General features: G+C 41.5%; 2 protein-coding genes across 5 annotated transcripts in view; both read left to right on the top strand.

Moving 5' to 3' along the window:
- The first annotated feature begins 77 nt into the window (after positions 1-77).
- On the top strand, positions 78-21,762 carry LOC133554288 (gastrula zinc finger protein XlCGF57.1-like). Of its 4 annotated transcripts, XM_061902864.1 has the most exons (4): positions 78-341; positions 6,416-6,733; positions 16,487-16,919; positions 21,069-21,762. In XM_061902864.1, exons 1-4 carry the CDS (start codon positions 164-166, stop codon positions 21,115-21,117), a joined length of 978 nt encoding a protein of 325 aa, XP_061758848.1. In that variant the 5' UTR covers positions 78-163; the 3' UTR covers positions 21,118-21,762. The 4 variants fall into 4 exon arrangements, with proteins under 4 accessions (XP_061758848.1, XP_061758821.1, XP_061758831.1 ...); XM_061902837.1 differs by lacking the exon at positions 21,069-21,762 and having other exon boundaries at positions 16,487-17,876; XM_061902847.1 differs by lacking the exons at positions 78-341; positions 21,069-21,762 and adding an exon at positions 4,548-5,026 and having other exon boundaries at positions 16,487-17,878.
- An 895-nt stretch (positions 21,763-22,657) lies between these two features.
- Positions 22,658-27,948, top strand: part of LOC133554277 (uncharacterized) — a 38,240-nt gene continuing 32,949 nt past the window's right edge. The window contains exon 1 of the mRNA XM_061902811.1: positions 22,658-22,990. Coding sequence (XP_061758795.1) covers positions 22,819-22,990 — 172 coding nt within the window. The 5' untranslated portion in view covers positions 22,658-22,818. The remainder of the gene's footprint in view (positions 22,991-27,948) is intronic.

Genomic DNA, 27,948 nt, shown 5'->3' with positions numbered 1-27,948 from the left:
GTCAGTGTTCAAAACTGCCGCAAGATGGCAGCGGTGAACTTGATGGCTGCTTGAACTGCCGTATAACCGGCGAAGAAGAAAACGGTGGAAGTTGTTAGCAAAATATAGTAGGAGGATAATCAACCTGCGTGGTGTTTTAAGGACGTTAAAAACATTTTTTAAAATGTTGAAAGAGTTTATAAAGGAAAGACTATTGGTTGCAGCTGATGAAATATTTTCGCTGTTTGAACGAACCATAGCGTCTTACGAGGAGGAACTTTCTCGAAGGCGAGAGCAGAAGGAGCCACATCGGCCACAACTGGAAGATGTTTGTAAGACGCAAAGTGTGCGACATATTGAAGGTTTGTTGACGTTTTCTCTTGCCTGCCATTTGATTGTTCAACACATTTGGTGGACTAAATAAGAGCTGCATTTCTTTTTTTTTTATAAACGAAGGCAGTAACGTGGGTTGGTTGATACTGCACATGTTGCTGTTGATCCGATACCAAGTAAATACTGTAGAGGTTTTTAGAATAAAATGGTAAATACAAAAATGTTAAATAAGTCCACATTTCCTGTTTTTTTAAAGGCCTACTGAAATTAGATTTTCTTATTCAAACGGGGAAAGCAGGTCCATTCTATGTGTCATACTTGATCATTTCGCGATATTGCCATATTTTTGCTGAAAGGATTTAGTAGAGAACATCGACAATAAAATTTGCAACTTTTGGTCGCTAATAAAAAAGCCTTGCCTGTACCGGAAGTAGCAGACGATGTACGCGTGACGTCACGGGTTGTAGAGCTCCTCACATCCTCACATTGTTTATAATCATGGCCACCAGCAGCTAGAGGGATTCGGACCAAGAAAGCGACCATTTCCCCATTAATTTGAGCGAGGATGAAAGATTCGTGGATGAGCATAGTGAGAGTGAAGGACTAGAGAAAAAAATAAAGAAATAAAAAGGCGAGGACATTGGGAGCGATTCAGATGTTATTAGATACATTTACTAGGATAATTCTGGAAAATCCCATATCTGCTTATTGTGTTACTAGTGTTTTAGGGAGATTATATGGTACCTGAAAGTCGGAGGGGTGTGGCCATGGGTCTGGTGGCCGGCATTGTCTCCGGTGGGAGAAGGTAAAAGTCCCCAGCAGCTGCAGGAGGACGCAAGCTCCGCTCATAACTAAGGTAAGAGACAACTTATTACCACAATTTTCTCACCGAAACCTGCCGGTTAACATGTGTTCGGGAACCATGTTCGCTTGACCGCTCTGTTCCATAGTAAAGCTTCACTTTTGGGAATTTTAAACAAGGAAACTCCAGCTGTGTTTGTGTGGCTAAAGGCAGCCGCAATACACCGCTTCCCACCTCCATCTTTCTACTTTGACTTCTCCATTATTAATTGAACAAATTGCAAAAGATTCAGCAACACAGATGTCCAGAATACTGTATAATTATGCCATTAAAGCTGACTACTTATAGCTTGGATCGGGCTGGAAAAAAATGTCCGCTACAATCCGAGACGTCAAACGCACACGTCATCATACCGACGTTTTCAACAGGACACTTCGCGGGAAATTTAAAATTGCAATTTAGTAAACTAAACCGGCCGTATTGGCATGTGTTGCAATGTTAAGATTTCATCATTGATATATAAACTATTAGACTGCGTGGTCGGTAGTAGTGGGTTTCAGTAGGCCTTTAAATTATTTTGTTTTTTCCTTACATTTTTACAGTTATATTTTTCCTTATGTGAACAACTGTAGAGTTTTTTTTAGAATCCATTTATCCATCTTCTTCAACTTATCTGAGGTAGGGTCGCGGGGGCAGCAGCCTAAGCAGGGAAGCTCAGACTTGGGACGTGGAACGTCAGCTCACTGGGGGTGAAGGAGCCTGAGCTAGTGCGCGAGGTAGAGAAGTTCCGGCTGGATATAGTCAGACTCAACTCGACGCACAGCAAGGGCTCTGGAACCAGTTCTCTCGAGAGGGACTGGACTCTCTTCCACTCTGGCGTTGCCGGCAGTGAGAAGCGACGGGCTGGGGTGGCAATTCTCGTTGCCCCCCCGGCTCAAAGCCTGCACGTTGGAGTTCAACCCAGTGGACGAGAGGGTAGCTTCCCTCCGCCTTCGGAGTGGGGGGGACGGGTCCTGACTGTTGTTTGTGCTTACGCACCAAACAGCAGGTCAGAGTACCCACCCTTTTTGGGAGCACTCGAGGGAGTACTGGAAAGTGCTCCCCCGGGTGATTCTCTTGTCCTACTGGGGGACTTTAACGCTCATGTTGGCAACAAAAGTGAAGCCTGGAGAGGTGTGATTGGGAAGAATGGCCGCCCGGATCTAAACCCGAGTGGTGTTTTGTTATTGGACTTTTGTGCTCGTCACGGATTGTCCATAACAAACACCATGTTCCAACATAAGGGTGTCCATATGTGCACCCGGCACCAGGACTCCCTAGGCCGCAGTTCCATGATCGACTTTGTAGTTGTGTCATCAGATTTGCAGCCTCATGTTTTGGACACTCAGGTAAAGAGAGGGGCGGAGATTTCTACCAATCACCACCTGGTGGTGAGTTGGCTGCGATGGTGGGGGAGGATGCCGGAAGGACCTGGCGGGCCCAAGCGCATTGTGAGGGTCTGCTGGGAACGACTGGCAGAGTCTCCTGTCGTAGAGAGTTTCAATTCCCACCTCCGGAAGAACTTTGAACATGTCACGAGGGAGGTGCGGGACATTGAGTCTGAGTGGACCATGTTCCTCACCTCTATTGTCGCGGCAGCTGATTGGAGCTGTGGCCGCAAGGTTGTTGGTGCCTGTCGTGGCGGCAATCCTAAAACCTGTTGGTGGACACCAGCGGTGAGGGATGCCGTAAAGCTGAAGAAGGAGTCCTATCGGGTTCTTTTGGCCCATAAGACTCCGGAGGCAATGGACGGGTACCGACGGGCCAAGCGGTGTGCAGCTTTAGCGGTCGCGGAGGAAAAATTCGGACATGGGAGGAGTTCGGGGAAGCCATGGAAAACGACTTCCGGACGGCTTCGAAGCGATTCTGGACCACCATACGCCGCCTCAGGAAGGGGAAGCAGTGCACTGTCAACACAGTGTATGGTGCGGATGGTGTTCTGCTGACTTCGACTGCGGATGTTGTGGATAGGTGGAGGGAATACTTCGAAGACCTCCTCAATCCCACCAACACGTCTTCCTATGAGGAAGCAGTGCCTGGGGAATCTGTGGTGGACTCTCCTATTTCTGGGGCTGAGGTTGCTGAGTTAGTTAAAAAGCTCCCCGGGGGTGGATGAGATCCGCCCGGAGTTCCTTAAGGCTCTGGATGCTGTGGGCCTGTCTTGGTTGACAAGACTCTGCAGCATCGCATGGACACCGGGGGCAGCACCTCTGGATTGGCAGATCGGGGTGGTGGTCCCTCTCTTAAAGAAGGGGGACCGAAGGGTGTGTTCCAACTATTGTGGGATCACACTCCTCAGCCTTCCCGGTAAGGTTTATTCATGTGTACTGGAGAGGAGGCTATGCCGGATAGTCGAACCTCGGATTCAGGAGGAACAGTGTGGTTTTCGTTCTGTTGGTGGAACTGTGGACCAGCTCTATACTCTCGGCAGGGTTCTTGAGGGTGCATGGGAGTTTGCCCAACCAGTCTACATGTGCTTTGTGGACTTGGAGAAGGCATTCGACCGTGTCCCTCGGGATGTCCTGTGGGGGGTGCTCAGAGAGTATGGGGTACCAGACAGTCTTATTGTGACGGTCCGCTCCCTGTACGATCAGTGTCAGAGCTTGGTCCGCATTGCTGGCAGTAAGTCGGACACGTTTCCAGTGAGAGTTGGACTCCGCCAAGGCTGTTCTTTGTCACCGATTCTGTTCATAACTTTTATAGACAGAATTTCTAGGCGCAGTCAAGGCGTTGAGGGGTTCCGGTTTGGTGGCCGCGGGACTAGGTCTCTGCTTTTTGCAGATGATGTGGTCCTGATGGCTTCATCTGGCCGGGATCTTCAGCTCTCACTGGATCGGTTCGCAGCCGAGTGTGAAGCGAACGGAATGAGAATCAGCACCTCTAAGTCCGAGTTCATGGTTCTCGCCCGGAAAAGGGTGAAGTGCCATCTCCGGGTTGGGGAGGAGACCCTGCCCCAAGTGGAGGAGTTCAAGTACCAAGGAGTCTTGTTCACGAGTGAGGGAAGAGTGGATCGTAAGATCGACAGGCGGATCGGACCGGCGTCTTCAGTAATGCGGACGTTGTACCGATACGTTGTGGTGAAGAAGAAGCTGAGCCGGAAGGCAAAGCTCTCAAATTACCGGTCGATCTACGTTCCCATCCTCACCTATGGTCATGAACTTTGGGTCATGACCGAAAGGATAAGATCACGGGTACAAGCGGCCGAAATGAGTTTGCTCCGCCGTGTGGCGGGGCTCTCCCTTAGAGATAGGGTGAGAAGCTCTGCCATCCGGGAGGAGCTCAAAGTAAAGCAGCTGCTCCTCCACATGGAGCGGAGCCAGATGAGGTGGCTCGGGCATCTGGTCAGGATGCCACCCGAACGCCTCTCTAGGGAGGGGTTTAGGGCAGTGGCGCAGTGGGGAGAGTGGCCGTGCGCAACCCGAGCGTCCCTGGTTCAATTCCCACCTAGTACCAACCTCGTCACGTCCGTTGTGTCCTGAGCAAGACACTTCACCCTTGCTCCTGATGGGTGCTGGTTGGCGCCTTGCATGGCAGCTCCCTCCATCAGTGTGTGAATGTGTGTGTGAATGGGTAAATGTGGAAGTAGTGTCAAAGCGCTTTGAGTACATTGAAGGTAGAAAAGTGCTATACAAGTACAACCCATTTATTTTATTTATTTATGTCTGACCGGTAGGAGGCCACGGGGAAGACCCAGGACACGTTGGGAAGACTATGTCTCCCAGCTGGCCTGGGAACGCCTCGTGATCCCCCGGGAAGAGCTGGACAAAGTGGCTGGGGAGAGGGAAGTCTGGGCTTCCCTGCACTGGGGCTTCTGCCCCCGCGATCCGACCTCGGATAAGTGGAAGAAGATGGATGGATGGATAATATACCATAGTAAGCAGGCAAATATTAAATACATAGATAATTTTTTTGTCATGATCCGTGGTCAGATCACGTTCAGTTTAGCTATGTTCTGTTAGTTTTGGACTTCTTTAGTTCCTGGTTGCACTTCCTTGTTTGTTTTGTCACTATGGTTACTTATGATTTTCACCTGCCTCGGTTTTTTGGGACACACCTGTGTCCAATCAAGAGACTATATTTAAGCCTGCCCTTTTTATCGCTGTGCTAAGTGTTAGCCTTAGTTTCCCGTGCGTTCGGCACGCTGTTCTTTCATTTGTTTCTGTCTGTTTAGTACTGTGTATTATTTATTCAATCAAATCCTACCTTTACGTTTTTCGTTCGGAGTGTCCTTTGCATCCCTGGGAGAACAAAAATCCCGCATCATCATGCGACCCGATCGTGACTCTTTGTCTCAATAAAAAAAAGGGCTCAAGATATTCATCAAAATTCTTGTTCTGTGTACTTTGTTCAAACTGTAAGTGTTCACAGTCTCTTAAACTAAATCATATTGGTGCTTTGTTTGTTTTCTTTGCTTAATCCGTTCCATCATTTATTCCACACACTGATATACTAAAGGTTTTAAGTGTTGTACGAGCATACAGATGTTTTGAATTAGATTTTCCTCTATGGTTATATTTCTCCTTAGGCAAACGACAATAGAGTTTTTTAAGAATAAAATGGTAAATATAAGAATCTAAACATTTTTTAAATAAGTCCTCATTTACTTTTTTTTTTAAGATCCTCAAATGCTTTTTGTTTTTTCTTACATTTCCATCCATCCATCCATTTTCTACCGCTTATTCCCTTTGGGGTTGTGGGGGGCGCTGGTGCCTATCTCAGCTACAATCAGGCAGAAGTCGCCAGGTCATCGCAGGGCCAACACAGATAGACAGACAACAAATTTCACACTCACATTAACACACTAGGGCCAATTTAGTGTTGGCAATCAACTTATTTCCAGGTGCATGTCTTTGGAGGTGGGAGGAAGCCGGAGTACCCGTAGGGAACCCACGCAGTCACGGGGAGGACATGCAAACTCCACACAGTAAGATCCCAAGCCCGGGATTGAACCCCAGACTACTCAGGACTTTCGTATTGTGAGGCAGACGCACTAACCCCTCTGCCACTGTGAATTCCTTACATTTGTTAATCATAATTATAATCAGAGTAAAGCCCTATTTAATATCGATTTTTGATTATTCATTCACACTGCGTGGTTAAAAAAAACGTTAAAAAAAGGAATACAAATTGAATGAAAGTAATATGATGTTCAGTAAATTGAAATTGAACAAAGTCTGAACCGTGTCTGTGATACCTTTACCGATTTTTTTGACTTTGCTTTGTTGATTATGATTATGACATGTCGTTGTTTGTGTGCTACAGACGTCCAGCAGGGGATTGGCCATCCAAAAGAATGTCCCCTTCAAACGCAGGGGGATCTACAGTCCACCCACATTAAGTACGAAGAGGAAGCACTCTGGACCACTCAGGAGGTCGAGTGTCTTCTCGGACTCGAGGAAGCTGATATCACCCAGTCGCCACTGACTGGTGTCTCTGTGAAGACAGAAGACCATAAGGACAAACCGCAAGCGGACAACCTCTTAGCTCCACTCTCAGATAGCGAGGCAACGTCACACTCTCCTGAAGATGAAGACAGGGACGACACCCAAGAACCTGCGAGCAGCAACACAGACTGTGAAGGTGATATGAGGATTTGCATTGACAACAAACACTCTGATTGCTCTAAAAAGAAAGCAGTTAAGAAAGGTTTGACATGCTCAATTTGTGCTAAAAGATTTTCTTATGAGAGTAATTTGAATGCACACATGCAGTCACATAATGCAAAACCCTTCAGTTGTTCAGTTTGTGATAAAAGGTTCACTCAAAAGGTAAACATGCGGTCACACATGAGAACGCACACAGGAGAAAAACCTTTTATTTGTTCAGTCTGCGGCGAAAGCTTTTCTTCTAAGAGCAATATGAATCGACACGTGCGGACGCACACTGGAGAAAAACCCTTTCGGTGTTCAATTTGTCACATAAGAGTCGCTCGGAAAACTAGTATGTTGTTACACTTGAGAACGCACACTGGGGAAAAACCTTTTAGCTGTTCAGTTTGCAGAGAAAGTTTTTCCACTAAGGGGAATTTAAATACACACAAGCGGACTCACACTGGAGAAAAACCTTTTAGCTGTCCGGTTTGCAGCAAGAGATTTTCCCAAAAGGTAAATATGGGTGTACACATGAGAACTCACACAGGAGAAAAACCTTTCAATTGCTCAATGTGCGGCATACGCTATTCTTACAAACGCAGTCTGCATTCACATATGCGGGGGCACATTTGAGAATAGTGTTCGGTGGCTTGATTGTGGTAAAAGTGTCCCTCCAAAGTCACCCAACAGTACACGCTCAGGGCAAAAATATCGTTGTCGCTCTATGGCCACGGATGAAGCGCTTGTTGTCCAGAGGCGGGACCCGGGGTGGACCGCTTGTCTGTGCATCGGTTGGGGACCTCTCTGCGCTGCTGACCTGTCTCCGCTCGGGATGGTCTCCTGTTGGCCCCACTATGGACTGGACTTTCACTATTATGTTAGATCCACTATGGACTGGACTCTCACTATTATGTTGGATCCACTATGGACTGGACTTTCACAATATTATGCTAGATCCACTCGACGTCCATTGCACCAGCCTCCCCTAGAGAGGGTGCGGTCCTCTCCAAGGTTTCTCATTGTCATCCCACTGGGTTTAGTTTTTCCTTGCCCTGATATGGTATCTGAGCCGAGGATGCCGTTTTGGCTTGTCCAGCACTTTGAGACACTTGTGATTTAGGGCTATATGAATAAACATTGATTGATTGATTGATTGATTGATTGATTGATTGATTGATTGGTTTGTTTTAAATGGTATGGAACCCAGTGATGTTTGGATTAAAAATCAGCAGTTGTGTGCTATAATAAAGCTATAAAAACTAACCCCTACAAAATGGTTCTCATTGTTTATATAATACTGGACATATGTGCTCAAAATGTAAGTCATTTGTAAAGGATGTAAAAGTAAAAATACAAATATTTGATTAATCTCTGATTTTGGGTTGACCTATTTGACATAACATGTTATTTTAGTTCTTGTACTCCACGTACTCTCACACATCACTTTGTTTCGCATCCATTCCTTTTAAGAAATACGTGTTTGATCATGACCACTTTGCAGCTCTTCCACCTCCAAGGACATGCACCTGGGTATAGGTTGATTGGCCGTGACCCAGTAATGGACAAGCGGTAAAAAAAATGGATTGATTGAGACTTTTATTAGTAGATTGCACAGTACAGTACATATTCTGTACAATTGACCACTAAATGGTAACACCACGAAAACGTTTTTCATCTTGTTTAAGTCGGGGTGCACGTTAATCAATTCATGGCTGGATAGAGGGCACTTTTTTTCCGGCTCATCCACAAAGCCACCACAAAATGGCAGAAGTGAAACAACATAACATAACTAGACAGGGCTGCGGAGCGAGCGCTTGGGGGCCGGGACTGACGGGTTTCACAGTGTCTTGGCTGAATGAGCGTGTATCGGACGCCTCGGTCTCCTCAGACATATCCTCTCTCATCCATGCAGACAGGACACTGGCAGAGAGTTGGTGGGCGGCCGAGGGGTGTCGTCGGCTCTCTTTGGTTGCTTTGTTGGGTCTGCTCCTGTCTCTGGCCATGCTTCCCCCCCCCCCCCCCCACACACACACACACACTCCAGCAGACGATGACATGGAACACCGCAGAGGCCACCACAGTGTGTGGGGGTTTTGAAATTATGTATTTGTTTGGTTGCTTGTCTACCGTCGTATGAGGAGGAACTTTGGTCGACCGGTAAATTGAGAGCTTTGCCTTCCGGCTCAGCTCATTCTTCACCACTGTGGATCGATACAGCGTCCGCATTACTGAAGACGTCGCACCAATCCGCCTGTCGATCTCACCATTCACTCTTCCCTCACACCTGAACAAGACTCCGAGATACTTGAACTCCTCCACTTGGGGCAAGTATCAATCTGTGTTGGCCTTGCGATGAGGTGGCGACTTGTCCAGGGTGTAAGCGCCTTCCGCCCAATTTTAGCTGAGATAGGCACCAGCGCCCCCGCGATACCAAATGGAATGAATAAGCGGTAGGAAATGGGTCGATGGATGGATTTTTTCAGCAAATACATGACGTGCATTTAAACAGTCTGCAGTCTTCAACACCGCCACAAGATGACAGCAGCGTGACGAGATGGTTTGAAAGGGTTAGCTGCTGTAAAAAAAAAAAAAAAAAAAATCTCAGTCGAAGAAGTAAAGGGAGGAAGTTTGTATCGCTGGCGTAAACAACAGCTCGTCTGAAACATTTTCAAAATGTTGAAAATGTTAGTAAATGAGCGACTAATGGCGGCAGCCGATGAAATATTCGAGCTGTTTGAAAGAACGATAGCGTCGTACGAGGAGGAACTTTCTCGAACAAGAGAGAAGGAGCGACATCGTCAACAACCGGAAGCTAGCAAGACACAAACCGTGCTACACTTCGATGGTACGTAAACCTATACGCTGACATATCTTTTATGAATCTTTATTTTTGTACCTCTAAAACATGGACGTTCTGGCCAAATCGCTGAGTTATGGAGGAATAGCGTAACAAAAACAGCATTAATTTCTGCTGATACACAGTATGAAAGACCGCTAATTCAATCCTCGATGTACTGATAAAGATCCAGATTCATCCGTATTCTCTTATTTTATTGTTTTTGTAGTTTTCTAACGTACACAATAACTACTGTAAACGTATCAGCTTTGTGATTGAAAAACAATGACGTCATGTGCAATGTCTGTTAACGTTTCCAAACATGTGCGTCATTTACGCAGAAATACATACTGCACAGTATCAATCAATCATTTAAGGTTTATTTATTATAGCCCGAAATCACAAGTGTCTCAAAGGGCTGCATAAGCCACAACGACATCCGGGGTACAGTCGAGCCCACATAAGGGCAAGGAAAAACTCACCCCAGTGGGACGTGGATGACAATGATTATGAGAAACCTTGGAGAGGAACTTTAAGATGGGACTCCACAGTAGGGAAAGTCATTATTTGATTACCCACTGACATATAAATAAAGTTTCTATGATTTTAATGCCAGTTTTATTTGACCAGTGAGAGACAGAATATGAAAATAAAAATCCACTAAATCCATTAATTTAATTATTTTGCAATCCATTGAATTAGATAAGTATTTTATCCATCTTCTTTCACTTATCTGAGGTCGAGTTGGGGGGCAACAGCCTAAGCAGGGAAGCCCAGACTTCCCTCTCCCCACCCGCTTCACCCAGCTCCTCCCGGGGGATACCGAGGCATTCCCAGGCCAGCCGGGCGACGTAGTCTTCCCCGTGGCCTCCTTTCGGTCAGACATGCCCGAAACAGGGAGGGAGGTGTTCGGGTGGCATTCTGACCAGATTCCTGAACCACCTCATGTGGCTCCTCTCCATGTGAAGGAGCAGCGGCTTTAGTCTGAGCTCCCCCCGGATGGCAGAGCTTCTCACCCTATCTCTAAGGGAGAGCCCCGACACCCGGCGGAGGAAACTCATTTGGGAAGCTTGTACCCGTGATCTTGTCCTTTCGGTCATGACCCAAAGCTCATGACCATAGGTGAGAATGGGAACGTAGAACGACCGGTAAATTGAGAGCTTTGCCCTCCGGCTCAGCTCCTTCTTCACCACAACGTATCGATACAGCGTCCGCATTACTGAAGACGCGGCACCATTCCGCCTGTCGATCTCACCATCCACTCTTCCCTCAAACGTGAACAAGACTCTGAGGTACTCGAAGTCCTCCACTTGGGTATTTGATCCCCCATTAAAAAAATATATTTATTCAGTTCTTCCGAGATTTTGCAGGCTTTGTTGTGGTCGTAGTGTCCTAAAATGCCTGAATCCGGGGCAGTTTTTTCAGAAAGCTGCAATATTTTCGGACTTTTTTTTTCAACAACATTCAATCAACTTGTGATTTTATGAATTTGTTATCAGTGTTTTAGGTGGTCATTGTAAAAAAATAAAAAAGCACCACATTCCAACAAAAATGGAAAACAAATACTGTAGTGATGATTTACTCGTTTTATACCACACAGACAGTAAAAAAAAATAGCACTGTAGAAGTCGTGTACTGGCGGTCCCACTGATACATATGCCAGGTGTGTAGAGTTGACAAAGGTTTAAGGGTTGTTTCCACAAGCTCATCAGACAAAACGTTCTTTCTGGACTTTTCCGTCTCGCCAATACTCCTCCTCCTGCACTCGGCCGCTCACTGTTAAAGACAACAGATGATTGGATTAACACGTACCACCTGCGAAATGTAATCACCTGCCAGCTGTGTCTAGCAGTCAGCCCATGCCCCGCCCCTCAGCACCATAGACACTGGCGGTGACCTTTGCTCCATCAAGCGCGCTTGCCACACCTCCCTCCACAAGTACATTGTCAAATTACTGTACTGTTACTTAATCATAACTAATATTAGTAATCATTAATCATAGTTATAGAAATAAAAACCACAAAATTATTACTTATTGTCCCTTGTCTCCTCTGTCGGCCAAGTTGCAGAGATCATCCCTGTTTATTTTTCGCTGCAAAAGTGTCCATTTTTAGCATTCATTTTTGACAGGTGTTGAAACTGATCAAATGAACAACTGCTTCCGGTATAATGTTCGCCAAATGAATGTGATTTGAAGCATCGTGAGAATTGGTGACTGCGCTTGTGAACCAAGACTAAAGCAGCAGTGCTCAGCGAAAGTCTACGTCTTTGTTAGTTTAACAAACCCACTTGAAGGTGAAATACAACTCCCACCTTGTAAACGAGTTCTATACAATTCAAACACAATTTACTGACAAACTTATCCTTTCCTAGACTTGTAGAAACGAAAACATCATTATATCTACTCCCCTCTCGCCCTGTGTGACTTCACAACATAGTAACGGTAAACTGCAATAACATCGTAGCGCCACTATCAATCAATCAACCAACGTTTATTTATATAGCCCTAAATCACAATTGTCTCAAAGGGCTGCACAAACAACAACAACATCCGTGGTACAGAGCCCACATAAGGGCAAGGAAAAACTCCCCCCAGTGGGATGTCGATGTGAATGACTATGAGAAAAAAAACCTTCCCCCTCTAGGGGAGACCGAAAGCAATGGACGTCGAGTGGGTCTAGCATAATATTGTGAAAGTCCAGTCCATAGTGGATCAAACGTAATAGTGAGAGTCCCGTCCATAGTGGATCTAACAAATTAGTGAGAGTCCAGTCCATAGTGGATCTAACATAATAGTGAGAGTCCAGTCCATAGTGGATCACACAAATTAGTGAGAGTCCAGTCCATAGTGGATCTAACAAATTAGTGAGAGTCCAGTCCATAGTGGATCCAACATAATAGTGAGAGTCCAGTCCATAGTGGATCACACATAATAGTGAGAGTCCAGTCCATAGTGGATCAAACATAATAGTGAGAGTCCAGTCCATAGTGGATCTAACAGAGTAGTGTGAGAGTCCTGTCCATAGTGGATCTAACATAATATTGTAAAAGTCCGGTCCATAGTGGATCTAACATAATAGTGAAAGTCCAGTCCATAGTGGATCTAACATAATAGCGTGAGAGTCCAGTCCATAGTGGATCTAACATGATATTGTGAAAATCCAGTCCATAGTGGATCTAACAGAATAGTGTGAGAGTCCAGTCCATAGTGCAGGGGTAGGGAACCTATGGCTCGCGAGCCAGATGTGGCTCTTTTGATGACTGCATCCGGCTCTCGGATAAATCTGAGCTGACATTGCTTAACACGATAAGTATTGAATAATTCCACTTGTATTCACAGTGTTAAAAATAACGTTCAAAATATAAAACATTCTCATGCATTTTTATGTTCAAGAAATTGCATTAATGGTAAGAAGTAATTTAATTATTATTGGTTAGTGTAGGTCTTGCCCTACAGGGGGTTCTTAAGACCACCAAGCACCAACATGAGAGCCTGTTTCAGGGTTACGATATTGTTTTATTATTCAATAAGTCTCTCAATCGCTTTCCAGCAATTGTCTTTTTTTCTTTCGTTCTCGCACGCGCTCTAGCTCCAGTCCCAACCCCCGTCTCTCCTCCTGGCTGCTGCTTATAACATTGCGACAGATGATTAGATAACAAGGTCCAGGTGGGCCATCTACGCACCTGTCGCTGATTTCGAGGCCGGTCCTGGCAACACCCCGCTTCGCTGCAGGCCCACAGGCCACGCACCCTCCACAGTTAGCTTTAGTATAACAATGTTATTAAAAAGAATAAGAGACTTATTATACTCTAGAAATGTTGGCCTTACTTAAAAATTACACAAGTTTTGTTGTGTTCAGTTTAAAAAAATATATTACATGGCTCTTACGGAAATACATTTTAAATTATTTGGCTTCTTGGCTCTCTCAGCCAAAAAGGTTCCCGACCCCTGCCATAGTGGATCCAACACAATATCGTGATAGTCCAGTCCATAGTGAATCTAACATAAAAGTGAGAGTCCGGTCCATAGTGGATCTAACATAATAGTGTGAGAGTCCAGTCCATAGTGGATCTAACCTAATATTGTGAAAATCCAGTCCATAGTGGATCTAACATAATAGTGAGAGTCCAGTCCATAGTGGATCTAACATAATAGTGTGAGAGTCCAGTCCATAGTGGATCTAACACAATATTGTGAGAGTCCAGTCCATAGTGGATCTAACACAATATTGTGATAGTCCAGTCCTTAGTGGATCTAACATAATATTGTAAAAGTCCATTCCATAGTGGATCTAACATAATAGTGAGAGTCCAGTCCATAGTGGATCTAACATAATAGTGTGAGAGTCCAGTCCATAGTGGATCTAACACAATATTGTGAGAGTCCAGTCCATAGTGGATCTAACACAATATTGTGATAGTCCAGTCCTTAGTGGATCTAACATAATATTGTAAAAGTCCATTCCATAGTGGATCTAACATAATAGTGAGAGTCCAGTCCATAGTGGATCTAACATAATATTGTGAAAATCCAGTCCATAGTGGATCTAACATAATAGTGAGAGTCCAGTACATAATGGGGCCAGCAGGAGACCATCCCAAGCAAAGACGTGTCAGCAGCGTAGAGATGTCCCCAACCGTTGCACAGGCGAGCGGTCCACCCCGGGTCCCGACTCTGGGTCATTATTGTCACCAATGTCCCACTGGGTGTGAGTTTTCCTTGCCCTTATGTGGGCCTACCGAGGATGTCATGGTGGTTTGTGCAGCCCTTTGAGACACTAGTGATTTAGGGCTATATAAGTAAACATTGATTGATTGATTGATTGATGGACATCCTCCCCCCCACACCCCTCCACGAGGGAGAGGGGGGCAGAGGAGAAAAGAAAAGAAACGGCAGATCAACTGGTCTAAAAAGGGGGTCTATTTAAAGGTTAGAGTATACAAATGAGTTTTAAGATGGGGCTTAAATGCTTCTACTGAGGTAGCATCGCTAACTGTTACCGGGAGGGCATTCCAGAGTACTGGAGCCCCAATAAAAAAACACTCTATAGCCCGCAGACTTTTTTTGGGCTCTGGGAATCACCAATAAGCCGGAGTTCTTTGAACGCAGATTTCTTGCCGGGACATATAGAACAATATAATCGGCAAGATAGGCTGGACCTAGACCGTGAAGTATTTTATAAGCAATAGATGTCAGTATACTCATTTACATCAAACGGGCGGCATACAGGAAAAAGGAACACTAACAAAAAAAACAGAAAACTACCTTAACAATATATAATGTGAAATTAATAGGGGTGTAACGGTACACAAAAGATTCGGTTCGGTACGTACCTCGGTTTAAAGGTCACAGTTCGGTTCATTTTCAGTAAAGTAATAAACCAACAAAATAGAATTTTTTGGGTTATTTATTCACCAAATTTGCAAAGTCTTCCACCAAAAATATTTTTCTTAGTGGAAAATTTGATGTGAAGTAATGGAAACCTTGGATAGGTCAATAATTCATAATACATTGATTTTGATTCAATATTACATTTTGAGCAATAACAGTTTGAAAGAAAAAAAACTGCTTTGTTTTATTAGTCAACATTGCAACTTTTTCTCAATTACATTTAACCTTCAAGCTTTTTTATTTTACTTTTGTTATGTTTTTGTTTATTTTAATAGTATTTTTAGAATGTGCCGTGGGCCTTTAAAACATTAGCTGTGAGCCGCAAATGGCCTCCAAGGCACAGTTTTGACACCCCTGCTAGAGATAATAAAAAATTTAATCTGATAAATCAATGGATAAAAAGCAAAGCCTGGAGACGCATGCGCGTTTATCATAACTCTCTCGTTTTCTGCCCCTCCCTCACGAATGCTGCTGCTGCTCGCACAATTTGTTTTGTTTTTACCCCCTTCTTAACCCTGAACGTACATTGTTAATACACGCAACCATAACTCAAAATTCCGGACATTTGAGGCATTTAAGAAACTCCGCCCTGATAGCCCCGCAAAAGAGGACATGTCTGGTGAAAAGAGGACGTATGGTCAGTCTATCCAAGCCCGATCGCTGCTAGAACCGGACATGTCGTCTTTTGCTAGCATGCTAGCAGCGACCGGGCTAGGATAGACTGACCATACGTCCTCTTTTCACCAGACATGTCCTCTTTTGCGGGGCTGTCAGGGCGGAGTTTCTTAAATGCCTCAAATGTCCGGCGTTTTGAGTATTGTTTACGCTATTTAATATGTCCATGTAGAAACTCGTTCGGTTCACCTCTGCACCGAACCGAAACCCCCGTACCGAAACGCTTCAATACAAATACATGTACCGTTACACCCCTAGTAATTGATAAAACGTTTATGAAGCTTAAACGAACGAGCAAAACCACACATAACTGCTTGATGACAATACACAAAGCAGGTGTTAGTTACTACATAAACATATTTTTCAGCATTTTCTTACACAGCGTATCATAATCAATGCATTAAAAAAGGAGATATATAATCCAATTTAAGGAGCAGAAGAACATATCAAATAACAATGAATAAACAGTATACTAATTGAGAAAAGTCATGCATATACAATAATTCTTGAACATTGAGACATGACAGTGAATAAAATATAGGACACTATCACAGTTTATGGTAAATGGTAAATGGGTCATACTTGTATAGCGCTTTTCTACCTTCAGGGTACTCTAAGGCTTTGATACTATTAGGGTGAAGTGTCTTGCTCAAGAACACACCGGACGTGAGGAGGTTGGTAGGAGGTGGGGATTGAACCAGGAACCCTCAGGCTGCTGACACGGCCACTCTCCCAACCGCGCCACGCCGTCCCCAATGTCTACTTGTAAAATATTCTAGTTGTTTGGTGAACTTTATGATAGTTAACATATCTGAGCTAAAGTATTTTGTTTCCTCCAGACATCCAGCAGCTGATCAGTCATCAAGAAGGACTTCCTTCTCAGTCGCAAGTGGGAATCTTCACCTTGGAACAGGAGGATCCGCAGTCAACCCACTTTAAAGAGGAAGAGGAGGAACCTTGGATCACCCAGGTGAGAAAGTGTCTTCCGAGGCCGGAAGAGGCTGATCTCACCAAGTTCCCACTGACTGGTGTCCCTGTGAAGACCGAAGACCATGAAGACGGACAAGAAGCAGTGAAACTCTTAGCGCCACTATCAGAGAGTGACGACACAATGTCACGCTATCCTGAGGAGGAAGACAGGAACGAAAGCCAAGAAGAACCTCTAAGCAGCGATACATACTATGAAGGAGATATGAGGACTCACGACAACCAACACTCCCAAGACAAGCCACCTCGAAACAACAAAAAATGTTTGCAAACATGCAAAAAAATGTATGTTTGCCCAGTTTGTGGTAAAGGACTTTCTTATAAACGCAATATGGAAGTACACATGCGGACGCACAATGCAGAAAAACCCTTTAGGTGCTCAGTTTGCGGTAAACAATTCTCTCAAAAGGTGCATTTGGTTTCACATATGACAACACATACAGGAGAAAAACCCTTTGGTTGTTCATTTTGCGGTAAAGGCTTTACTCAGAAAACACACATGGTATTACACATGAGAACGCACACTGGAGAAAAACCATTTCAGTGCTTATACTGCGGCAAAAGATTTACCCAAACAACACACATGAAATCACACTTGAGAACGCACACGGGAGAAAAGCCTTTTAGCTGCTTGGTTTGTGGCTATACTTTTTCTCAGATGGGTAATTTGAATAGACACTTGAGGACACACACAACGGATAAGCATTTCAGCTGCTCAATTTGTGGGGAAAAGTACACCTGTAAGACCAGTTTGACGTCCCACATGCGGACACACAATAGAGGAAAACGTTTTAACTGCTTAGTTTGTGGTAAAAGATTCTCTCAAAAATCAAAAATGAGAGCACACATGACAATACACGAAGAACATAAAGCTTCTTGTGGATCACTTAATGATGAAAGAGTTTCCAAAGCATTGTGTATACTATCAAAGGAAAGAACGCAATCAAGGGAAAAACCTTTTAATTGCTATATATGTGGCAAAAGTTATACAGTGAAGGCATCTTTGATTGTACACCAAAGAACTCACACTGAAGAAAAAGCCTTTAAACTATAAAGATATCCTGATAAAAAAAACAACTTACACAGCACACATGTATGCAAACACATGAGGGGATAACATTCTCCAGTTTGTGCTAAAAGATTGTCAAATCAGATCCGCTGTGTGTATTCGACATTAGATTCTCACAAGTGCCGTCAAAAATTCTTTGGATACAAAGTACCAATGATTGTCACACACACCTAGTGTGTATGACAATCATTGGTACTTTACATATATATATATATTATATATATATATATATATATATATATATATATATATATATATATATATATATATATATATATATTGTCATGATTGGAGGAAGAATACTGAGTTGCATCCCAAGAACACCAAACCTACTGTGAAACATGGGGGTGGGAACATCATGCTTTATATATACACCTTATATATATATATATATATATATATATATATATATACTGTATGTATATATATACATATATATATATATATATATATATATATATATATATATATATATATATATATATATATATATATATATATATATCCATCTTCTTCCGCTTATCCGAGGTCGGGTCGCGGGGGCAGCAGCGTATGTTATATATATATATATATATATATATATATATATATATATATATATATATATATATATATATATATATATATATATATATATATATATATATATATATATATATATATATATATATATATATATATATATATATATATATATATATAAGGTGTATATATAAAGCATGATGTTTCCACCCCCATTCTTCACAGTAGGTTTGGTGTTCTTGGGATGCAACTCAGTATTCTTCTTCCTCCAAACACGACGAGTTGAGTTTATAACAAAATGGATACATGGATGATACAGCAGAGGATTGGGAGAACGTCAAGTGGTCAGATGAAACCAAAATAGAACTTTTTGGTGTAAACTCAACTCATCGCGTTTGGAGGAAGAAGAATACTGAGTTGAATCCCAAGAACACCATACCTACTGTGAAGCATGGGGGTGGAAACATCATGCTTTGGGCTGTTTTTCTGTTAAGGGGACAGGACGATTGATCCGTGTTAAGGAAAGAATTAATGGGGCCATGTATCGTGAGATTTTGAGCCAAAACCTCCTTCCATTAGTGAGAGCTTTAAATGGTTGACCAAATACCTATTTTCCACCATAATTTACAAAAAAAAAAAATTAAATTCCTACAATGTGAATTTCTGGATTTTTTTTTCACATTCTGTCTCTCGCAGTTGAAGTGTACCTATGATGAAAATTACGGACCTCTGTCATCATTTTAAGTTGGAGAACTTGCACAATCAGTGGCTGACTAAATACTTTTTGCCCCACTGTATATACATATATATATATATATATATATATATATATATATATATATACACACATATATGTGTGTGTGTGTGTGTATGTATGTGTATGTATGTATATATGTATATATATATAAATATATGTATGTATATATATATATATATATATATATATATATATATATATATATATATACACTACCGTTCAAAAGTTTGGGGTCACCCAAACAATTTAGTGTTTTCCATGAAAAGTCACAATTATTCACCACCATACGTTGTGAAATGAATAGAAAATAGAGTCAAGACAATGACAAGGTTAGAAATAATGATTTGTATTTGAAATAAGATTTTTTTTTAATCAAACTTTGCTTTCGGCAAGGAATACTCCATTTGCAGCAATTACAGCATTGCAGACCTTTGGCATTCTAGCTGGTAATTTGTTGAGGTAATCTGGAGAAATTGCACCCCACGCTTTTAGGAGCAGCTCCCACGAATTGGATTGGTTGGATCGGCACTTCTTGCGTACCATACGGTCAAGCTGCTCCCACAACAGCTCAATGGGGTTCAGATCTGGTGACTGCGCTGGCCACTCCATTACCGATAGAATACCAGCTGCCTGCTTCTGCTCTAAATAGTTCTTGCACAATTTGGAGGTGTGTTTTGGGTCATTGTCCTGTTGTAGGATGAAATTGGCTCCAATTAAGCCCTGTCCACTGGGTATGGCATGGCGTTGCAAAATGGAGTGATAGCCTTCCTTATTCAGAATCCCTTTTACCCTGTACCATTCTCCCACCTTACCAGCACCAAAGCAACCCCAGACCATCACATTACCTCCACCATGCTTAACAGATGGTGTCAGGCATTCTTCCAGCATCTTTTCAGTTGTTCTGCGTCCCACAAACGTTCTTCTTTGTGATCCAAACACCTCAAACTTGGATTCATCTGTCCACAACACTTTTTTTCCAGTCTTCCTCTTTCCAATGTCTGTGTTCTTTTGCCCATCTTAATTTTTTTCTTCTATTGGCCAGTCTCGGATATGGCTTTTTCTTTGCCACGCTGCCCTGAAGCCCAGAATCCTGCTGCCGCCTCTTCACTGTAGATGTTGACACTGGTGTTTTGCGGGTACTATTTAATGAAGATGCCAGTTGGGGACCTGTGGGGCGTCTGTTTCTCAAACTAGAGACTCTAATGTACTTCATCTTCTTGCTCAGTTGTGCAACGCGGCCTCCCACTTCTTTTTCTACTCTGGTTAGAGCCTGTTTGTGCTGTCCTCTGAAGGGAGTAGTACACACCCTTGTAGGAAATCTGCAATTTCTTAGCAATTTCTCGCATGGAATAGCCTTAATTTCTAAGAACAAGAATAGACTGTCGAGTTTCAGGTGAAAGTTCTCTTTTTCTGGCCATTTTGAACTTTTAATTGACACCACAAATGTGATGCTCCAGAAACTCAATCTGCTCAAAGGAAGGTCAGTTTTGTAGCTTCTGTAACAAGCTAAACTGTTTTCAGATGTGTGAACATGATTGCACAAGGGTTTTCTAATCATCAATTAGCCTTCTGAGCCAATGAGCAAACACATTGTACCATTAGAACACTGGAGTGATAGTTGCCGGAAATGGGCCTCTATACACCTATGTAGATATTGCACCAAAACGCAGACATTTGCAGCTAGAATAGTCATTTACCACATTAACAATGTATATAGTGTATTTCTTTAAAGGTAAGACTAGTTTAAAGTTATCTTCATTGAAAAGTACAGTGCTTTTCCTTCAAAAATAAGGACATTTCAATGTGACCCCAAACTTTTGAACGGTAGGTTATATACACATATATATATATATATATATATATATATATATATATATATATATATATATATATATATATATATATATATATATATATATATATATATATATACCTATATATATATATATATATATATATACATACATATATAAACATGGTAACGTATATGTTCATAACAATATGTTATATATACAATATTTACAGTATTTTCGTCATTTTAAGCAGCTTACTTATTTCCTGGGCGCATTTTTTTCCCTTTCTATAGCAACGCACATGCGACTTCCTGGCAACAAATGTGCGTTCCTAATGAATAGAATTCACTGCACTACTGGCCCTGTGATGAGGTGGCGACTTGTCCAGGGTGTACCCCGCCTTCCTCCCGATTGTAGCTGAGATAGGCACCAACGCCCCCCGCGACCCCAAAGGGAATAAGCGGTAGAAAATGGATGGATGAATGGATGCACTACTTTCGGAAACAAACGTGTTTGTGTTGTAATCTTGGCAGACTTGGTAACAGACAACAAAGATGGCTATTTTTGGACAAAAATGAAGATTCACAACCTTGTCTTTTTGAACCCGAATAAACTCATGATGATCAGAAATACAATATTTGAATAGCAAAATAAACTTGTATAAATTAAAATAAAGTGTATTTTCAACTCTTGTATGCATTTAATGTAAACATGTTGTCATCTTCTATTCATGTCGTAATAAGGTGTTTTCATGTGTATTGTTATACTTGTATTGTAATTACATTGTACGTGTATATCATGTGTATGCTTAAATTTAAACCAGGGGTGTCCCTAATTTTTCCACCGAGGGCCGTTCACTGAAAAATCAATATAAGTGGGGGCCATTTATTTTAAAAACCAATACAATATATGAATAAAAATATATACATTTAAGCCTCCACTCAGGGGACCCCAAAGGGTTTTGGTAAAAATAAAATGTTAAAAATGTGTCATTATCCAGTGTTGTTATTTTTATTATTATTCAAGTTTTACATCTCTAGATCAACATTAGGTCTATCTGTCAATGTGACGTTTTTAAAGATTTAAGTTGTATGCTCTTTTTGTCAAAGAAAACCATGTTTTTTTTTATGGAAAAAAACGCAAAATATACAATATTTTCACCCAATTAAATTTTTTAAGTAGAATATTTGAGATTATTCAATAATAGGAGCCGTAAAAAAGTCAACAACTCATAACACCATTGATTTTAATTCACTATTATTTTTTGTGCAACGACACTTAAAAAACAAAAATGACTGATCCAAAGGGGTCCTACTCATTAAAGTGTTAAAAAATAAATATATCTATATTTGTTTTTACTGTTTAATTTTAACACAATGGTCTTGAGATCAACTTCAGATCTATTTGTCAATTATAAGTTTTTTTTTGTAGTTTATGTTTTTTGTTTGTTCGTTTTAGGCCCTTCTTTGAAAAAAAACAGCTCAGTTTTTTATATGGCAAACACAAAATATGTCACATTTGCCCCAAAAAATATCTCAAAGAGGAATATTTAATGTGACGTAATTGGAGCCTTGAATTAGTCAATAATTCATAAGTGATTTTGATTCACTATTTTTTTTTTTTTTAAGAAAGAAGCAGTCTGCATGGCAGCTTTGTGTTATTAGAGTAAACATTGCAACATGTTCTTGTTACACTTCACCTGTTTGTTCTTTTATACCACTTTTTATGTTTTTAATTTTTTTCCATAGTATTTTTAAAATATGCCGTGGGGCCGTTAAAAATGACCTGCGGGCCTCACTTTGGACACCCCTGATTTAAATGGTATTGATAAAGATAATGGTAATCTTCAATACGGTCGCAGGGTGGCAGCAGTGTGCACACACGGTTGCTTCGGGCGTCGTAAAACTCAACAGAAGAAGAAACGGGCGGAAGTTGTCGACACCTCAAAAGGATTCAGTTTTTAGTAGAAACATTCCAAAACAAACTGTTAAAACCCTTCAAAGGTGCCAGAATTCCAATCAACAGGGGAATAAAACTTTCAAAATGCTGAGAGAGTTGATAAGAGAGCGACTAATGGCGGCCGCTGACGAAATATTCGGACTGGTTGAAAGAACAATGGCGTCGTACGAGGAGGAACTTTCTCGAACAAGAGAGGAGAAGGAGCGACATCGGCAACAACTGGAAGCTGTTAGCAAGACTCAGACTGTGCTAGAAGGTAATGTATCTTCACATGTTTATTCACTTTCTTCTTAATCATTTACAACAGTTTGCAGTAGCCTACAGTACAAATTCAGAATCCAAAATGGCGGCAAGATTAATTGTATTTATTTTTTTACATGTACATAGTTAATACACTGTACTTGCTGACAGAACATTCCTCCAGGAGGTCTTATCTTTGTCCATTTGATGTCCGATGAAACAAAAATTTTGTTGTTTGGTCACAACGCCCAGCAATATGTTGGAGGAGAAAAGGTGAGGCCTTTAATCCCAGATACGACTAACCTACCTTCAAGCATGGTGGTGGTAGTATTATGCCCTGGGCCTGTTTTGCTGCCAATGGAACTGGTACTTTACAGAGAGTAAACGGGACAGTGAAAAAAGGAGGATTACCTCCAAATTGTTCAAGACAACCTAAAATCATTAGGCCGGAGGTTGGGTCTTAGGCACAGTTGGGTGTTCCAACAGGGCAATGACCACAAACACAGGTCAAAAGTGGTAAAGGAATGGCTAAATCAGGCTAGAATGAAGGTTTTAGAATGGCCTTACCAAAGTCCTGACTTAAATATGTGGACAATGCTGAAGAAACATGTCCATGTCAGGGCTGGGAATCTTTTAGTGTCCCACGATTCGATTCAATATTGATTCTTGGGGTCGTGATTCGATTATATATCGATTTTTTTCCGATTCAACGCGATTCTCGATTCAAAAACGATATTTTTCCGATTCAAAACGATTCTGTATTCATTCGATACATAAGATTTCAGCATGATCTACCCCAGTCTGCTGACATGAAAGCAGAGTAGTAGATTAAAAAAAAATAGCTTTTATAATTGTAAAGGACAATGTTTTATCAACTGATTGCAATCATTTGTATTTGATCAATTTGTTTTAACTATTAAACGAACCAAAAATATGACTTTATCTTTGTGAAAATATCGGACACAGTGTGTTGTCAAGCTTATGAGATGCGATGCAAGTGTAAGCCACTGTGAAACTGTTTTTTTATAAATGTCTAATGATAATGTCAATGAGGGATTTTTAATCACTGCTATGCTGAAAGTATAACTAATATTGATACTGTTGTTGATAATATTCATTTTTGTTTCACTACTTTTGGTTTGTTCTGTGTCGTGTTTGTATCTTCTTTCAATTGCTCTGTTTATTGCAGTTCTGAGTGTTGCTGTGTCAGGTTTGGTTTTGAAATTGGATTGCATTGTTATGGTATTGCTGTTTATTGTTTTGTTGGATTGATTAAAAAAAAAATATACATAGATTTAAAAAAAAAAGAGAATCGATTCTGAATCGCACAAGGTGAGAATCGTGATTCGTATTCGAATCGATTTTTTCCCACACCCTTAATATATATATATTGTATATATATATATATATGTATATGTTGTGGCTCTAAAATGACAACTCAGGAACGGCTTCTTAAAGATGGGCTCTTTACTTGGGTTTGTGCGGTGAAAATGACAGGACAAGACATGAAATACAATGGTTTTATACATAGTTCAGTCACAGGCAAATAAAGCGCTAAACAAAATAGCTACCTCGTGGCCGCCTGCCACTTTGGAGGTTCTTGGGCAGCAAATATTTCAGTCTTGTGCAACTAAATGAGCGTACAATAATTAAACCAATGTACTTTACAAATATACAGAACAATTCAACACAATGTGACAAATACCTTGTTCAGCTAGCCAAATGTTCTTGCTGATGGCTTAAAGTCTTTTGCATGTCTGGGCGAATGGAGGTCTCGCAACCCCTAATAGTAAACCAAAACCTCGCGACAATAGCGGTGTAACAAAGGAAATAAATTGCCCTTTTTATAGTAAATAAAATGTGTCTTATTTACAAAAAAATGTAACATGAGTTCACAACCATAAAAATTTTCAACAAAAAAAATTACCCCTTAAAACAAAAAATATTAAGTGTAAGTTTCAACAACACTTACATCTATATATATATATATATATATAGATATATATATATATATATATATGCACGTATGTGTGTGTGTGTATATATATATATATGTGTGTTGTCCAGGGTGTACCCCGCCTTCCGCTCGATTGTAGCTGAGATAGGCGCCAGCAAACCCCGCGACCCCAAAAGGGAATAAGCGGTAGGAAATGGATGGATGGATGGATGTATATGTGTATATATGTATCAATATTTATGTATGTATATATATGTATAAATGTATATATGAATATTTATGTATATGTAGCTGAGATAGGCACCAGCGGCCCCCACGACCCCAAGGGGAATAAGTGGTAAAAAATGTTTGCTTTTAGTAACCAATGCTAACTTTTTGAAGGACAGCAAAGACTACCTTGGGACAAAAGATGATCTTATATATTTGAGGCTGAATATTGGGAGGATGAGCTACTGTATGTACATGTTTTAGAAGCTGAGTAGCAAGTAGCAGTATTACCAAGTGCTAAACAAGAAATACAAACTACAAACATAATAAAACAATTACTTTCTGTACAATGTTTGCTCTGACTGGGATGGAAACTAATAGGATTATTCTATCTTCCCGTTTTGATAAATAATTAATCAAGATCAGTATGCAGGTAAGAAAAAAAATCCATCCATTTCCTACCGCCTATTCCCTTTGGAGAGTAGAGCAGAGTATAAATCGCACCCTTCTGACCAAACTATGAAAAAAAACGGCGATTTATAATCCGAAAAAAACGGTATGTACTTTTAATCAAAAATTTAGCAATGTAGTATTATCCCAGATATTATCTGATGAGAAAGCATTTATTTGTGACTTGACTGTCAGGCTTTCCCCTGACAGTTCGTCTATGTTTTAGTTTTTTCCTCTGCATTTGTCTGTTTCCTCTGTGTTTAGTATCTCCTGTCTTTAGTTCCTGCCTAGTGCTCTTATTTTGTCACCTTCCTGTCTTGTTCCCTGAGTGCTGTGTTCTTCCTCAGCTGCGGCTGATTGGCACCTGGCCACACCCGTTGCCAATCAGCCCGCTCCTATTTGTACCTGCTTTGTCTTGTGTCAGTTGCTGTCAGTTGTCTTGTCGATGTCACGTCTAGTCGCTCTTGTGATGTGTTATCGCTCCTGTCGTGTCGTACCTTTTCTTTGCAGCGTAGCGATAAGCTATATTCAGTTGATGTTTGTAGCTTACTGTTTTTTGTGCCCTGCTTCCGTTTTATTTTTCATTATACAAGTACGACTTCTGTTTGCCTGTTCGCTACCCGCTAGCTTCCACGCTAAGCTCCAGTTCGTTATTTTGTAGCTCCCAGGCTAGCTCCTTTTGTTTGATTATCCGCCTCGTTCGCGCTTTGTGTTTGTACCCTTTTGGTTTTGTTTTTGTCTTAGTATTTAATTAAATCATGTTTTCACATCATCTTGGGGTTCGTCACCAAATAATCATGACATTGACTTGGAACGGAACACTCAGACTTGAGATTTAACTTTAACTTGAAGAACTTGGGAGATTTAACTTGACAAATTACTTGTGAACATCTCTAAGGTGACACGTGTCGTCAGCGAGCCAGGGCGGCCTTAGCTGTGTTAACTCATCGTGAGTTGTAGCTGACAGAAACTCCCGATTAATGGGTTATGGTAAATCCACTTTAGTTTGGTTTACTATACCTGGAATGATAACCAAAAGCGCTTTATGTTATGCATCAGATTCTCGCATTCATACACTTGACAGGCAAGGCGCTAACCACTACCCATCAGGAGGTGTTAGGGGTTCAGGCCCCTTCTGCATTAAGGTTATCCAGGGTAAATCCTACCTAACCTCATCCTTGTCCACACACACAATGGTCGTTTAAGACCCCCTCCTCACTTTGTTCGCCAATGCAACGCGACCTAGTACGCATGCGCGGAAAATGCGGAAGTCATAGTCACCTCCAGTATTGCTTTGTGTGCAGGTTCCTAAAGGGGAACATTATCACAATTTCAGAAGGGTTAAAACCAATAAAAATCAGTTCCCAGTGGCTTATTTTATTTTTCAAAGTTTTTTTCAAAATTTTACCCGTACCGGAATATCCCTAAAAAAGCTTTAAAGTGCCTGATTTTCGCTATCTGCGAAGCCACTGTCTATTTCCCTGTGATGTCACATAGCGATGCAAATACAAACAAATGGTGGATAGCACAGCAAGATATAGCAACATTAGCTCGGATTCAGACTCGGATTTCAGCGACTTAAGCGATTCAATAGATTACGCATGTATTGAAACGGATAGTGGGAGTATGGAAGCAGATAGCGAAAACGAAATTGAAGAAGAAACTGAAGCTATTGAGCGAATAGCTATTGATGCTATTCGGCCATGTTTGCCTTAGCATCGCCGGTAAAATGTGCAGACCAACGATCGGAAGTTTCGCATCTTGTGACACTGGATCAACTTAAATCCGTCGATTGGTAAGTGTTTGTTTGGCATTAAATGTGGGTGAAAGGAAATGCTGGATGCAAATACAGCTACAAATGTACATATAGCTAGCCTAAATAGAATGTTAGCATCGTTTAGCTGGCAGTCATGCCGCGACCAAATATGTCTGATTAACACATAAGTCAACAACATCAGCAAAACTCACCTTTGTGATTTCGTTGACTTTATCGTTGGAAATGCATCTGCTTTGAGTGTCGCAGGATATCCAGACATTCTTGCCATCTCTGTGCCATGTCTGTCGTAGCATCGCCGGTTAAAACCAAACGAGGGATTTTCGCATCTCTTGACACTGGAGCAACTTAAATCTGTCAATTGGTATGTGTTTCTTTGGCATTAAATGTGGATGGAAGGAAAGGCTGGATTCAAATATAGCTACAAATGAGGCATAACGATGCAATATATATATACAGCTAGCCTAAATAGCATGTTAGCATCGATTATCATGCCGTGCTAATCGATGCACATTCTACGTAAATCAACTTGATCCCGTCCCTGATTGTGTTGTTACAGTCTCCGACAACACACCGACGAGGCATG

The sequence above is a fragment of the Nerophis ophidion genome, linkage group LG01 (assembly GCF_033978795.1).
Source record: "Nerophis ophidion isolate RoL-2023_Sa linkage group LG01, RoL_Noph_v1.0, whole genome shotgun sequence".
In the NCBI taxonomy this organism is placed as follows: domain Eukaryota; kingdom Metazoa; phylum Chordata; class Actinopteri; order Syngnathiformes; family Syngnathidae; genus Nerophis; species Nerophis ophidion.
This window is presented reverse-complemented; position numbering and strand designations above follow the sequence as displayed.

Bases quoted from the DNA above. Each gene is read 5' to 3' on its own strand.
- LOC133554288 (XM_061902837.1), top strand. From the start codon at position 164: ATGTTGAAAGAGTTTATAAAGGAAAGACTATTGGTTGCAGCTGATGAA. The intron at 342-6,415 runs GTTTGTTGACGT...TGTGTGCTACAG, and splicing joins AAGTGTGCGACATATTGAAG to ACGTCCAGCAGGGGATTGGC. The intron at 6,734-16,486 runs GTGATATGAGGA...TGTTTCCTCCAG, and splicing joins CAGCAACACAGACTGTGAAG to ACATCCAGCAGCTGATCAGT.